The 16,207-nt window shown below is 42.0% G+C and overlaps 1 protein-coding gene across 1 annotated transcript in view; it reads right to left on the reverse strand.

The window, feature by feature from the left end:
* LCP1 (lymphocyte cytosolic protein 1 (L-plastin)) overlaps positions 1-16,207 on the reverse strand; it is a 65,901-nt gene that overhangs the window by 6,979 nt on the left and 42,715 nt on the right. The window contains exons 10-14 of the mRNA XM_010854634.1: positions 14,968-15,163; positions 12,792-12,870; positions 11,211-11,325; positions 10,038-10,171; positions 2,485-2,608 (exon numbers count right to left, since the gene is read on the reverse strand). Of these exons, the coding sequence (XP_010852936.1) occupies positions 2,485-2,608; positions 10,038-10,171; positions 11,211-11,325; positions 12,792-12,870; positions 14,968-15,163 (648 nt within the window). The remainder of the gene's footprint in view (positions 1-2,484; positions 2,609-10,037; positions 10,172-11,210; positions 11,326-12,791; positions 12,871-14,967; positions 15,164-16,207) is intronic.

The following is a 16,207-nucleotide window of genomic DNA, read 5'->3' on the forward strand; positions in this document are numbered from 1 at the left end:
AGTAAAAAAAAATTTAAAAAAAAAAAAAAAAAAAAGATCGGAAGGGTAGGGACTTCCTTGGTTGCAGTCCAGTGGTTAAGACTCTTCCAATGAAAAAAAAAAAAGACTCTTCCAATGGAGGGGGTAAGGGTTCGATCCCTGGTCGGGGAACTAAGATCCCACACGCTGCGCAGCACGGCCAAGAAATAAAAATGAATGAAATAATTATAATAAAACAATGTAAAAAATAGGATGGGTCCATTTTTACTTATTTCTGGGCAATATAAGTGAAAGTCGCTCAGTCCTGTACAACTCTCTGCAACCCCATGGACTACAGCCTACCAGGCTCCTCTGTCCCTGGAACTCTCCAGGCAAGAATACTGGAGTGGGCTGCCATTTCCCTCTCCAGGGGATCTTCCCAACCCAGGGATCGAACCCAGGTCTCCTATATTGCAGGCAGACTCATTACTGTCTGAGTCACCAGGGAAGCCCAGGTAATATAAGACCTACCACAAAATTAAAATCAATATACATATAACCATTTCTAATTTCCATTATTAGCCAGAGCTTCTATCTCCATAGAATCTTTTGGTGAAGAAGCACAAGGAAAGGAAAATGGAAAGACTAGAGTTTCAGCTTCTTCCCTACTTTCTTCCCACAGTCTTGGGGGGCTGATGGGCAGCGAGATGGTCAGCAGTCAGCAGTGTTCATAGGTGAGGGGGGACCAGGACTGTCTCCACAGTGGCTAATGGGGGGTGGGCTATGCTCATTTTTTGAAATTTCACTTAAAATCCCAGTCTAATGGGGGGTGGGCTAATGAGGGGTGGGCTATGCTCATTTTTTGAAATTTCACTTAAAATCCCAGTCTGGTGCTCTGTGATGACCTAGAGGAGTAGGACAGGGGGACGGGAGGGAGGCTCAAGAGGGAGGTGATATATGTATTATTATGGCTCATTCACATTGTTGCACAGCAGAAACCAACACAACATTGTAAAAATTAAAAAACAACAAAAATAAATCGTGTTTCTTTTTTTTTTTTTTTGACCTATTCTGTAATGACTTGGTGAGAAGACAGGAGAAAATTCACCCTGAGCATCACAAGGAGAAAAAAATTATCAAACATTCCAAAGAGGAACACCCCAGAAACTGCCAGGTAATGCAAAGGGCTGCGTTCCTGTAAAGTGGCAGCTGTTCTACCAAGAGACGCACTCCCGGGACTGTTTAACCATCGTTTCATACCACAGTCACGTGATCTACAGATACACTCTGCTCTAGAACTTCACCTTGCAGGGAGAGGTGCTTTCCATTCCCTAGTGGACACCACCTGCAATTACTAGCTGTGACTTCAGGAGTTAAATGAGCCCACAGATTCCTCATTATACAATCAGGAAAATGGTGGGACTTCCCTCGTGGATCAGTGGTTAAGACTCCATGCTTCCGTCACAGGGGGCACAGGTTCAATCCCTGGTCAGGGAACTAAGATCCCACATGCCATGCAAAGCGGTAAAAAAAAAAAAAAAATCAGGGAAATGGTAAAGCTATCTTTACGATATCTGTGAACAAGAAGGCCTTACAAACAAGGCCCTGGTCCTCAGAGTGCAGTCCATCCTGGGAGCACCCTTCACCACCTTCCCTGATCTCTTTCTGGAAAGATTTGCTCATGTCGATCACCAGTCTCTGCTTCAACTGCTGCTCAGCTCTTCAGACCAAATGAATGATTAGTGGAGGGCAGACAGAGCTGGCTGTTTCCTGTGCTGAGCTCACAGAGTCCAGGCACCCCTGGTATAGCCCAGCCCAGAGATATATCCCTTGCCCTTTCTGGGAGGGGAGAGATTTTCACTTTTCTCTTGATTTTGAAGCAGAGGATCGACATCATGACAAACTGCCTCATCCACCCTGTTAATATAACTCTGAAGGGGTCCCTCCCCCAATCTTGACCTTTAAATCAAGAAAATGTAGTTACGACAGGACGCCGACACTATACTGTGGATCAAGTGCTCAGGGCCCTTGAGAAAGAATCCAGCTAATGTTTAAAACATGAGATGAGAAATGTAATAAAATATAATGCTGTTATTAATAAAAACGGGATTTGGATACACGTACACAATTTGCTTTTTTTCTTAAAAAAAAAAAGAAAAAGAAAATACCCCATGGGAGATCTTCTAGCATTTTACATCTCACCCTCATCATGTTAACAATCTGAACCATGGAGCTGTGCATGCTTAAAAAAATACTATATTTTATATTACTTTGGAAGAACGATGCCTAAAATCCCTTATAAAAAATGACTGGATTTTTTAAGTTAATTATTAGGGAGGAAAATGACAAGAAATTTGTCAATGAAACGGCCTATGAACATCAAAACAATAAGGGGTCATTCAAGCAAAATCAAAATGGGAGGGGTGCCTCAAAGACCTCATACTGAAGGTCACTCTTGAAGACAGAGTGAAAGCAATAAAGATCAGCATAAAGCTCAGGGGCCGCGCGGGAGACAAAGCACGTTACCTTGAAACTAGAGATGCATGAATTCTTCTCCGCTTCCTTCAGTGTTTCATTCACCCAGCTGACAATAGTGTCATCATTGACCTTCTGCCCGCCTCCAATGTCTTCAAGAATATTCAACGTGTACCTGAACAAAACCAAGAATGACTTCTGGAGAAAAGCCACTAAAGAATTCACAATTGTATAGCACAGGGAACTCTTCTCCATACTCTGCTGCTGCTGCTAAGTTGCTTCAGTTATGTCCAGCACCGTGTGACCCCATAGACAGCAGCCCACCAGGCTCCTCCGTCCATGGGATTTTCCAGGCAAGAGTACTGGAGTGGGGTGCCATTGCCTTCTCCATCTCAATACTCTATAATGACCTAAATGGGAAAAGACTCTAAAAGACACTGGATATATATGTATTTGTATAACTGAATCACTTTGCTGTTCAGCAGAAAGTAACACAACATTGTAAGTCAACTATACTCCAATAAAAATTAAAAAAAAATATATGAAAAAGAATTCACTATTCACAGAGTTGCCAGCATAGAAGTTTTTATTTTTTCCTGTCGCAGAAGATGGCCTGGATACCATTGCAGTTGAGGAACAAAGAATATGTAATAACACTAGTTTCTTTTAGAATAACAAAATAGAACTTTATATGTAGAGTGTGATGCAGAGCAAATACCACCGTCATTGTGGGAAGGCAAAGCAGAAGGGAAGCAAGGAGAGAAAAATGAAGCAAAGGCTTTGAACCGGTGGTGCTTTTCTTAAAGGAACCATGAAAATCAAGGAACAATTCAATGTTAGGCAAGCCCATAGCCCAAGCACATATATTCAGACAAGACTGTCATTCAAAAAGACGTATGCACCCCTATGTTCAGAGCAGCACCATTCACAATAGGCAAGACATGGAGACAACCTGAATGTCCACTGATAATGGATAAAGGAGACACACACACACACACACACACAGGAATAGTACTCGACACAAAAAGCATGAAATAACACCATTTACAGCAACACGGATGAAACTAGAGGTGATCGTACTAAGTGAAGTAGGCCAGAAAGAGAAAGACAAACACCATATGATATCTCTTATACGTGGAATCTAAAATAGGACACGCATGAACCTATCTACAAAACAGAAACAGATTCACAGGCACGCAGAATAGACTTCTGTCTGCTGAGGGGGAAAGGGGTGGGGAAGGGAGGTATTGGAAGTATTTGGGGTTAGCAGATACAAACTGTTAATTATAGAATGAGATAAACAACAAGGCCCCACTGTATAGCACAGAGAACTGTATTCAACATCCTGTGACAAACCACAATGGGAAAAATATGGAAAAGAATGTATAAACATACATATATATATGTGCATATGCATGTATACCCAAATCACTGCTGTACAGCAGAAATTAACACAGCATTGTAAATCAGCTACAGGTCAATAAAAAAGGAAAAGCCCGGCCAGCTAACATAACAAAGAAAAAACATAAAAGTTTCCCCGGTATAAGACAGAAGTAGAAATTAATCTCTAGTTAATCTCTAGTTTGAGAGTAAGAACTGCCTTTGAGACACACGATTATGAGAAGTGTGGTGGTGGGGAACGTTACGATGCTTCAAACTCTTAAAATTCCAGGGAGCAGAGAAGACTCACCATTCCCCAAGCTGATCCCTCTCAAAAGGGAAATAGAGAGGCAAGCAGTGAGCAAGTGGGCAGGTCGGCTGGCCTCAGGGTTCAGTCTTGTTAAGGGGGAGAGGGAGGTGGTCAAATTACCCACGAAAGACTAGGGTTTCAGTGTGCGTCGTCCAAACTGAAATTCAAGTCTCCGGCCTGTCTGGAGGGCCTCCCTAAATGAGGTCACCCTCCGCCCGGGGTTTTGCTTACATAACCCATCGGGTGTCTTCCTCCAGTTAACGCTTCTGTGGAAAACACCGTCCTTCATGATCTCCCACACAGCTTTCAAGTGTTATCTCTGAAAAAGTAGTAATGACCCACTTTCTTCAGATGAAAGCACTTCCCCATCACTGGTGATGAGGAGGAAAAGAGCTTCTGCAACTTGTCTTTAGCAAAAAATAAAATTCGGTGGTGGGGGGGAGTGCTTCCCCGGTGGCTCAGTGGTAAAGAATCTGCCTGCCAAACTAGAAGACATAAGCGATGCAGGTTCAATCCCTGGGTTGGGAAGATCCTTGGGAGGAGGAAATGGCAACCCACTCCAGTATTCTTGCCTGGAAAATCCCACGGACAGAGGATCCTGGCGGGCCACAGTCCATGGGGTTGCAAAAAGTCAAACTCAACTGGAGAGATTGAGCACGCACACACGTACGCTTATTGTTGATTCACTTTGCTGTATAGCAGAGCCGTCTATGGGGTCGCACAGAGTCGGACACGACTGAAGCGACTTAGCAGCAGCAGCAGCAGCAGAAACTAATACAACTGTAAAGCAATTATACTCCAATAAAGATTAAAGAAATGAAATGGCCCCATGAGTCCCAGCTTTAGGCTGGGCCTCATCCAACAGCAGGGGATGGATGGGATTTGGGGCTGGAGGGGCTGTGATTATGACTTTCGTGCTTTCCTGCCATGGAACTCGTGGTTTATTGATATAATATGTGACCCGGAGGGGCAAACCTAGCTGCTTTGTTTTTCACAGACCTATCCCCAATTCGCTGTCCACAGCCTCTTTGATGTGGAGAGAATTCCCTCCTTTGCCTGCTGCAGACTCGGCTCCTTTGCTGGAGTCTACTGTTGCTGTCTGCTGGCAGTCTACTTGCCTCAGGCTTTTGTCTCCAAATGTACACACACGCAATCTGCCAGCTTTCCAATCTGAGAACAATTTCCAGGCTACTGAAGGGGAAAGGGAGGTTTAGGCTCTCATTTGTTTTTAGGGGGGAAATGACATGCCATTTATTGTCCAGATAAATGACCAAATTAACACATCTGTGCAAACCAGTGACATAAATTTCAGCTAGAACTGGCTCTAAATTTATTAGACCTGTTAATATGTGGCACACAGAGAAAGAAAAAAATCCCCTTCTGCTGGAATTTACATAATCAGTCATTTCATCACCTTCAACAGTAAGGAATTTCTCTGTCCATTTTCTTATACGAAATTATTATTATTATTTTTTAATCTTTTGACCATGCCACACAGCATGTGGGATCTTAGTTGCCTGATAGGGATCAAATCGTGCCCCAAGCATTGGCAGCTTGGAGTCTTAACCACTGAACCACCAGGGAAGTCCCCACAATTCTTATACAGTAAAGATTCATGAGAAATAGGACTTATTAACCAGGAAGAGACTCAGCTCAAACTAGCCCTTGTTATATATATATATATATACCAGCCTTGTTGTTGGGTCACATTTTTATAAAACTCAAAACAAAGATCATATTACAAGGTGATTTTCAGATATTATGAAATTCAAAATAGAATAGAGTTGGCCTGAGTATTTTTTTAAGTCACTAAAACAAAATATCAAAGATGCTTTCATCTCCAGACCCAAGAGTCAATTTAACTGTGGCAACTAAAAAGACTTTGGTTTTGGTTTTCAAAGCAATCAGTACCAAAAGCCATTCTGTTAAGAATTAAACACACACGGGAAATAAAATAGTGGGGAGTTCAGAAGGCGTTTCTGAAAATACACTGGTAAGAACAGCTCTTAGGAACTTTCAGCAATGTTCTAGATACAGGCACTGTAACAGGGACTAGAGTTAAAGCTGCTTTAGCTCTGGTGTTTTCTGTGCCAGAGAAGCCTATGACATCTGCCTTTGATCATTAAAGAGATCCCAGTTGAGAAAAGGGTAATGGAGCATCATATTTGATAAAGCAAATGTAAATCAGGTAGTGATTATGATCACTTCTGACCACCCTCCATCACCTGGGAACACTGACATAATTACTCTGAGGACCATTATAAATATTAGGACCTGCAGACAGTGGCCTGGGAATAGAGCTTCTGTGCTTCAGGAAATGACAACCCTTGTCTCTGCCATTACATTGTTAGATATAATGTAATGTGACATATGGTTTCTGGGGCTTCCTTCCAGGTAGAAAAATGAATTAAGTCATTCTAACTTAGGCTCTCGGAGAAGGCAATGGCAACCCACTCCAGTACTCTGGAAAATCCCATGGGCAGAGGAGCCTGGTAGGCTGCAGTCCAGGAGGTCGCTAAAAATCAGACACAACTGAGTGACTTCACTTTCACGCATTGGAGAAGGAAATGGCAACCCACTCCAGTGTTCTTGCCTGGAGAATCCCAGGGACGGGGGAGCCTGGTGGGCTGCCGTCTATGGGGTCGCAGAGTCGGACACAACTGAAGTGACTTAGCAGCAGCAACAGGTTCTAATTAAGGAATGGAAGACTTCAGCCTGCTCAGGGATATCAGTATAGGAGGAAAAGAGCAAAGCATATAAAAGTGAACAAGTTAATGCTTACAGCTTTGCTATCTAGAATTCTCCCCAGGCTCATGCTTTTGTACCAAAAATTGTTTACTTTTCTCATCATTTATCTTGCATTTGTGTATCTTATTATATTCTACTATTGATTAAATAATTTGTCCACAGAGCTCTCACATTTTAATCAAATTTATATTTGGCTCTACAAGGTATGCACATGAGTTTGAGTGAACTCCAGGAGACAGTGAAGGACAGGGCAGCCTGGTGTGCTGCAGTCCATGGGGTTTCAAAGACACGACTGAGTGACTCAACAACAACTAAAAGGTATCTAAAGTTCTCTGTTATAGAAGTAGCAGGAAATTCTGCTTCTGGTCGTGATGGAATAACAGGAATCAACTGACCCTTCTGCCTTAAACACATAAAACCCAATGAAAAAATATGAAATGGTGTTGTCTAGACTGGATGACAGAAAGCACAAAACAGGGGTCCCTGAGAAGGAAAACGAATGTGGTGAGCCCTAAGATTGTCCCAGCTGATCGCACAGAGAATTCCCAGGCTGCAGTGCAGGGCAAGAGAACTCAAACAGAGCATGACAGTCTCGATGAGCTGATGGGACAGGGTTGCGAACTCAAGGAAGCCACGGTGCTAGAATGTGTGTGGCAGAAGAGCAGAGAGAAGAGAGCTGCCCAGAGAGTAGAGTCATCTAGAACAAAAGCTCCAGAGATCTTCAGAAGTTCTGCCTCGAGTGCTTAGCAGAGTGCGACTTGGTGCATGCATTTGAGCAAATACACTGAGGCTGGGAAAAGAACTTGCAGAAATGAATGGGCAGAGCAATCCTTGGAGTTCACACAAGCGCGGGATACATCTGGCTCCCACCAGTCAGAGTAGACAAATCTCATGATATATGGAGCATCAAATAAAGTACTCAGATGAGATTATCTCAGTATTGAGAAGCAAAATGAGCTCGAGATTAATTAAGATTTTAAGTAAGCCCCCAAAGAATCAAATTTTGTTTAAGTAACGTAACTGCATCCCACCAGTCCATCCTAAAGGAGATCAGGCCTGGGCGTTCATTGGAAGGACTGATGTTGAAGCTGAAACACCAATACTTTGGCCACCTGATGCAAAGAGCTGACTCATTTGAAAAGACCTTGATTCTGGGAAAGATTGAGGGCAGGAGGAGAAGGAGATGACAGAAGATGAGATGGTTGGATGGCATCACTAACTCAATGGACATGGGTTTGGGTAGATTCCGGGAGTTGGTGATGGACAGGGAGGCCTGGCTTGCTGTGGTTCATGGGGTCGCAAAGAGTCAGACACAACTGAGCGACTGAATTGAACTGCATCCCAGTGGCTCAGAGGGTAAACCGTCTATCTGCAATGCAGGAGACCCAGGTTCGATTCCTGGATTGGGAAGATCCCCTGGAGAAGGAAATGGCAACCCACTCCAGTACCCTTGCCTGGAAAATCCCATGGACGGAGAAGCCTGGTAGGCTACAGTCCGTGGGGTCGCAAAGAATCAGACACGACTGAGGGATTTCACTTTCTTTAAAGGAATACAGAAATATCTAGCAAATGGCAAGGTAAAATTCACAATGCCTTACATACAGCGAAAAATCAGTAGGCATTCCAGGAAGCAAGAAAGTATGAGCCATAGTGAGGTTAAAAATCAATTAATAGAAACAGAAATAGCAGTTATTGTACTTATATTCTATAGCTCAAGAAGGTTAAGAGATATAGGAGATGTCAAAAACACCTAAATCAAATTTCTACATATGAAAACTATAAAGTCTGAGATGAAAAACATATACACCAAATGGAATTAATGGTAGACGTTGTAGAAGAGAGTAGTGAATTTAAGACAATAGAAATTATCCCAAATGAAACAGAGAAGAAAAAATGAAACATAAAAAGATGATCTGAGTATCAATGAATTCTGGGACAACTTCAATGATCAAATACTTAAGAGTCCTGAAAAACTAGGGTGGGTGGATACAGGAGTCAAATTTGAATAAATAAAGGCCAACGTTTTTCCAAATTTGATGAAAATTGTAAACCCACAGATGCAAGAAGCTCAACAAACCTCAAGTGCAAGAAACACCAAAGTACATCATAATCAAACTACTTAAAAGCAATGATTAAGAGAAAATCTTGAAAGAAGCCAGAAAAGAAAAGACATGACCTACGGAGGAACAACGGAGAAGTTAATGGCAACCCACTCCAGTATTCTTCCCTGGAGACTCCCATGGCCAGAGGAGCCTGGCAGGCCATGGTCCACAGGGTCGAAAGCAGACACAACTGAAGCGACTCAGCACTGAGGAACAAAGATAAGAAATACAATAGATTTATCACTGGAAACAATGCAAGCTAGAAGACAGTGAACACTACCTTCAAAATAACGAAAGAAAAAACTATCAACCTAGAATTCTACACTCAGATAAAATACCTTGCAAAAATGAAATAAAGAGTTTATCAGACATATAGAAGCTGAAATAATTCCTTGCCAACAGATCTGCACCACTAGAAATATTTCAAGTAGAAGGCAAATGGTATCAGATAGAAATCTGGATCTATACCATGAAAAGAGAAGCACCCGAAATGACAGATATGTAGGTAAATATAGCATATTTCCCCCCTTTATTTTGAAAGTCCTTTAAAGGATAAGCAACTGTATTTACATCAATCAGTTAAAAGTTAGAGGATGGGGGAAAAACGTATCATGCTAAAACTAATCAAGAAGCTGTATCACTATCTGGAAAAATAGCTTTTAGAGAAAAAGAGTATCATCAGGCATAGGGTAACTCCACATGAAAAAGGGTGATTCATTAAGAATTAAGGTTGTTATGACAACCTTAAATGCTAATGAACTTGACAATAGAATTTCAAAGTACCTGAAACAAAACTGATAGAAATGAAAGAAAAAACAAACAAACAAAAAAGCAGGACACGCCCAGCCCCCCCACACACTCCTTTGGGTTTCATTTTAGCTTAAAATATAGTTTTACTGGATTAAATCACATTCCTGAAATTTGCTAGTACTTTTCTAGATTAAAAAATACATTCAATCAAACCGATATTGTAAAGCAACCATCAATTAATTAAAAATAAACAAATATAATTTAAAAAATAAAGAATTTGTTCAACAAGATGCCATTTTCCTGAGCTGTATTACCTTCTCATCAACTGCCAGACCAAGGCCAACGTTAGGGTGCGGTTTCCTTCATTGAGGTCTTGTCCCCCAATGCCAACCAGGGAGAACTTTGCTTGATTCTTCCCCAGTTCCACTGCATAGTTACAATTCTCAAGCTGTTAATGAGCAGGAAACAATCTAATGTCATCATCTCTTTCATGATAAATACCAGAGGAAGTAAGATGATAAAAATAGACACAAAATGAAATAATAAGGTCAGACTGAATAATCTCTCAAGTCTCTAGTTCTGCAATTCTAGGATTCTAAATTAGTCAAATAATTTTCCATCTTTTTAAAAAATTTTATTTGGCTGCACCGGGTCTCAGTTGGGGCATGCAGGATCTGGTTTCCCAACCAGGACTGAAACCCCAGACCCCCTGCAATGAGAGCTTGGAGTCTTAACCACTGGACCATCAGGGAAGCCTGATTTATTTCCACCTTTTCTTAAAGAGTGCCACTCACTCTCATCAAAAGAAAAAAAAATATTCATAGTATACCAGGTGTAAAGCCAAAATGAGTTATTATGATGACCATTTTCATGGCTCTATCCCATGACATAACTAGAAAGCCATACTAAATAACCTGTCTATAATATCCCTAAAATAGTTGCATTTGTAGAGACTGACCTGGAAAATCCAGATCCTGTAAGCACACAGTAGACCGACATATGGGATGGGTGTTCCCGTGGCTACGATTCACGGATTACTGGGTCACAGGGACGATAAATGGTGGGAAATGTTCGTGCCACCCCCATGGCTGTGGCTGCTTTTACAAAACAATGTGTTCTCACTAGACATACTATTTGTACATGTCAAACTGTTAGCACAGGTTTCGATCCTTTAGAAAATTAGAATGAGGATCTTGCTGGAGGGAAAGGCACCCCACAGCTCTGCTTGCTCTAATTATCTTAATTAGAATTTTTACATCATGACGCTTAAAGACATCCAACACAGAATTATAAATAAGCAATCAGCTGAAATAATGAACTTCCTTTAATAAAAACCACTCAGGTTTCTGATTGCTGTACTCTTAAGTTAATCCCTGGATAAGCATTTCTTATCTGAGCTTGGCTTCCTGATAAAAGTATTCACACGGTGCTCTTGTGGGCTTATGACTTCATCTGACGACCAGAACCTCACAAGAGTCATCATTTACCTTCTTCATGTTACCCCCCAGTTTGGGGTATGGTGGTTTGTTTACTCTGCTCCAGTCAACAGGGACTTTAATCTTTTCATAGAGCTGGAAGATGACCAGGGCATCTGATAAGTCACTAAATGAAAACAAACACAAAGAATTCTCAGATACCCAACATTTATGGAGGGCCTGGAGCGGGCCAGGCAATTCTTTACACATTAGTTCAAGGAACATTCCCAGCAACTTGGCCACATTGGTATCAGTCACTTCATCTTTAGAGGGGAGGAAATTCTGACTCAGAGAAAGGGAGGGAGCTTCCTAGAAGTGTCCTCCAGGTGTGACCACTAATGCCTCTTCGGCAGAAACATACATTCTCCAGAAAAATAAACAGCTCCAACAGCATTGGAGACACGCCCACAAACTGAACATTTACTGTTTGGCCTGCTTGTGAGCAGATCTTGGGTAGATGTGTCATAGAGTCGATTTGTTCTTTTGCTGCTGGATTATGAGTTTTGTACAGTAAGTCCCCAACATATGAACCTTCAAGTTGCAAACTTTCAAAGACGCAAATGTATGTTTGCATGTCCAATCACATAAGTTAGAGCACGTGTCTGGCATACATTGTCATGCGCCTGCACCCTCTACAAGTGGCTATGCTTCTGGGTACTTTACTGTACAGGCTTCCCTGGTGGCTCAGACGGTAAAGCGTCTGTCTAGAATGCAGGAGGCCCGGGCTCGAGCCCTGGGTTGGGAAGATCCCCTGGAGAAGGAAATGGCAATCCACTCCAGTACTATTGCCTGGAAAATCCCATGGACAGAGGAGCCTGGTAGGCTACAGTCTACGGGGTCACAAAGAATTGGACATGACTGAGCGATTTCATTTCACCTTCCCCGGTGGCTCAGGGGAAAAGAATCCACCTGCCAATGCAGGAGATGTGGGTTTGATCCCTGGGTTGGGAAGATCCTCTGGAGAAAGAAATGGCAACCCACTCCAGTATTCTTGCCTGCGAAATTCCATGGACAGAGGAGTCTGGCAGGCTATAGTCCATGGGGGAACAAAGAGTCGGACACGACTGAGCGACTGAACATGCTCGTAGGATGCGCATATAGAGTACAGTATCTTTATCTCTTGCCTGTCCGTTGATGCCAGCCCCTGAGTGCCAGCTGCTGTACTGTACCACAATACTTTCCAAGGTACCGTAAGATTAAAAATGGTTTTCTTTATTTTTGTGTTTGTTTTTAATGTATTATTTGTGTGGAAAGTATTATAAACCTATTACAGTACGGTACTACATAGCCGATTGCGTTAGTTGGTTACCTAGGCTGACTTTGTTGGGCTTTTGAACAAAATGGGCTTATGAACACCCTCTCCGAATGGAACTCATTCATATGTAGGGGACTTGCTATACTAAATACATAGCAAGGTTGGTGTATGCAAGTGAGTTTTTCAACACCTGCTGCTCAATTCGGCGTTTCCCCTCTTCTCACTGAGGTGCGCACATTTTTCGAAGAGAACTGCACACCAGAGTGATATCTGAAATCTTGGGCATCTTCACAGGTCTTGGTATCTCATATTCAGGAAGAGGCCCTCAATATTCTTACCTGTACAAATGATTGACTCGCGGGTTTACACCCAAGGAGTTCATCCAGTTCCTAAACGTCCGCTCTTCTCTCGTCTCACCTAAATGAATGAAGGCTAGTTATCTTTCAGGCACCAAGAAAATATGCTTTTTTATGATCAAAGTTTAACTAAAGCAGCTGTCACAAACACCGAAAGTAGAATTAAAAAATATAAAAACCCTAACGGATTTGAATGAGGGTTGCTATTCTGCATTAATTGTTTTTCCATTTCAGTTCAATGAGAACAGCATCTATTATTATTAACAGCATACAAGAGCCCATGAGGGTAAACTGTTCAGGGTTGTCCCTCAAAGGCTTACATTCTTTCTGGAAGAATATGTGTTTTGAGAATCAAAGAGGGATCATGCAAGCTAGAGGGCTACCATATGAGGTGGATATTTATATTTGAGTTCAGATAAAGGAGAAAATTGTACAGGCTACATTTGGAGGCAGTGCAATTTGAGCTCTACCTTAGAGGGCTAGTAAAATCTGGATGGTAAAGAGAAAATAGGAGGGGATGTGGGGGGGCAAGTAAGGAGGGCGGGGTAGGAGATTATGTAAATATGAACACAAAGGGAACGACAGACAAGGTCTGTATTAAGACTACTAGAAACTGACTTTTCAGATATCTGTGTAGTGCAGTCCACACCGATAAGGCTGTCTAGCGGCTGGAACCAGAATCGGGGATCTTTGGATGCCAGGTAGCAGATTTTGGTTGATATATTAGACAATGACAGTCATTATGGGTTCTTTTTTAATTACTATAATAAATTCTCGAGCAAGGCAGAGTTATAATGAAAGCAGTACTATGATGTGTTTGGCAGCAGTGCGCAGAATTACTGAAAGGCAATATGCATTTAAATTAAACACACAGAGGGGACAGTGTTTGACACCAGCACATAGGCGCATTCAAGTGCTTGATGGATGGAGGGCTAGGCCCCTTAGACCTATTGAAACAGTTGGTGTATGATTTAGTAAGAGTCCGGAAGAGCAGAAGGGAAAAATAACAATCTAAAAGTCATTCTGTGGGAAGAATTATTAGTATTTGCTGATTCAAGAGATTTAGGGGTGAAGGAGAGGAAGATACCAAAGTGGAACCCAGGGTTTTGGTGACTGAAGAGAGAAAAATGTGGTATGATTCATGGAAATGGAGAATTTCTAAACGAGAGTGGATGGGATGGGAGGTTGGGGGGTGGGTAGAGAGGCAATGCAGGAGGGGGGAAATGATCAATTCTGCTTTTCATATTGATCAATTCTGATCAATACGCTGAATTTCAAGCGACAGTGATGGACCCAAATGTAGATGATCTAGAAGCAGCTGGAAATGGGTGGTGAGAGGGCTTGGCATACAAACTTGGTAGTCAACAGAATGCATGGGCCCCTGACCACCACACATCAATCATACAAATGCAGAGCGCTGGAACATGGATTGACTGCATTTCCAGCTGGAGTAAAGCACTGCAGAAAAGGATTAATCTTTAAAATGTAGATTTCCTTTCTTGGGGGATATTCATTTATTATTATTTTTGCATTGATTTTTCTATCTCAATATTGGGACTCATTCACAATGGAAAAAAGGGAAAAACATCTCTGGCAACTTCACCTATTAGAACCTGACTAAAAGCTATGTGACTTTTATCTAGGTTTAGGGCATTAACCCCCTAAATATAACTGTCATGGATTTTGCCTCAAAATATTATTCCATGACCCCCATTACCCAAATCAGAGACAAAACAAAAACCTCAGTAAGCACCTCTTAGCATAAGTTAAATATCACTTTTAGATGACAAGTGGCTGCAATTTCTTGCCTCTAGGAATTAACACTCAGTCCATTAAGTACATAAATTAGGCTTTTGGAACTCAGGATTTATTTCATCCAATAATTAAATGCACTGTCTTCCCTAAAACATTTAATTCTGATAATGGATGAAGCCCATGTATAATGGATGCGATAGAATGGTAGTTGATTATTCCTCCTTGGCTGTAATTGACTTGATTAATCTATTTATTCTCTTTGTTAGGTACCAGAGAATTGATGACCTGTTCGCAAATCTCCCACGTGAGGGGCTTATGTTTGCTTAGGAGGTGATTCTGAATTACTCTTGAATTACAACTGTGACTGCTTCTCAGAACATTTACCCAACTGGTTTCCAGTTACCTTCAAGAGCCCCCCAGTCGATGTCCTGATTCTCAGGCTTGTGCAGGGCAGGGTATTTGTTAAAGAGGTTGGCAATAAAAGCCAAGTTCAGCTTGGGGTTTCCTCGGACAACATCCGTGGCCGTGACAAACTGGCGGCAGCCCAGCCTCTCCGCCTGCTGCAACATGCATTCTGCCCTCTGGATGTCGTCTTTCTCCTGCGATGGAAAAGGACACCCATCTCAAGGCTGGGTCAGAGCTTCTCCAGACACAAAGCAGACACGGGTTACATGAAAAACAGACGGGCATCTTACCAAAACCCTCAGAGTTCGACCTCAGGGAGACACCTAATAAGAGCAAATCATTCCTTCCATTTGCCTGGACCCACATCACAAGGGCGCTTCCCTGGTGGCTCAGACAATAAATAATCTGCCTGCAATGTGGGAGACCCAGGTTCTATCCCTGGGTTGGGAAGATCCCCTAGAGAAAGGACTGGCTACCTACTCCAGTATCCTCCCATGGACAGAGGAGCCTGGTGGGCTACAGTTCATGGGTCACGAAGACTCAGACATGACTGAGTGATTAACACACATACACACACACAAATCAGAGTTTCAAGTAAGAGGAATATCCACTTAATTAATCGAGTCTTCCTATCTTTATACAGAGCAGGACCATTTCAGATGAATGGCTGTCTCGTTTTTAAAGAGATGCAATAGATTCTACAATTTTATCATTTAAGTTGATCTTAATTATTTTCAACCATTAGGCTTTCTTTTTATTATCTTCTGGCATAGCAGCAGCAGTAGTAATATTAGTCGCTCAGTTGTGTCCGACTCTTTGAAACCCCATCCACTGTAGCCCATCAGGCTCCTCTGTCCATGCGATTCTCCAGGCAAGAATACTGGAGTGGGTAGCTGTTCCCTTCTCCAGGCAATCTTCTTGTACAGACTTCACAAAAAGTTCATTTATTAAATAATAAATTACATTTATTTTTAGTTCACTGATGAGGTGGATAAAACTGGAGCCTATCATACAGAGTGAAGTAAGCCAGAAGGAAAAACATAAATACAGTATACTAACGCATATATATGGAATTTAGAAAGATGGTAACAATAACCCGGTGTACGAGACAGCAAAAGAGACACTGATGTATTGAACAGTCTTATGGACTCTGTGGGAGAGGGAGAGGGTGGGAAGATTTGGGAGAATGGCAATGAAACATGTAAAATATCATGTAGGAAACGAGTTGCCAGTCCAGG

Source organism: Bison bison, unplaced genomic scaffold (assembly GCF_000754665.1).
Source record: "Bison bison bison isolate TAMUID 2011002044 unplaced genomic scaffold, Bison_UMD1.0 scf7180017864345, whole genome shotgun sequence".
NCBI classification, from domain to species: Eukaryota; Metazoa; Chordata; class Mammalia; order Artiodactyla; family Bovidae; genus Bison; species Bison bison.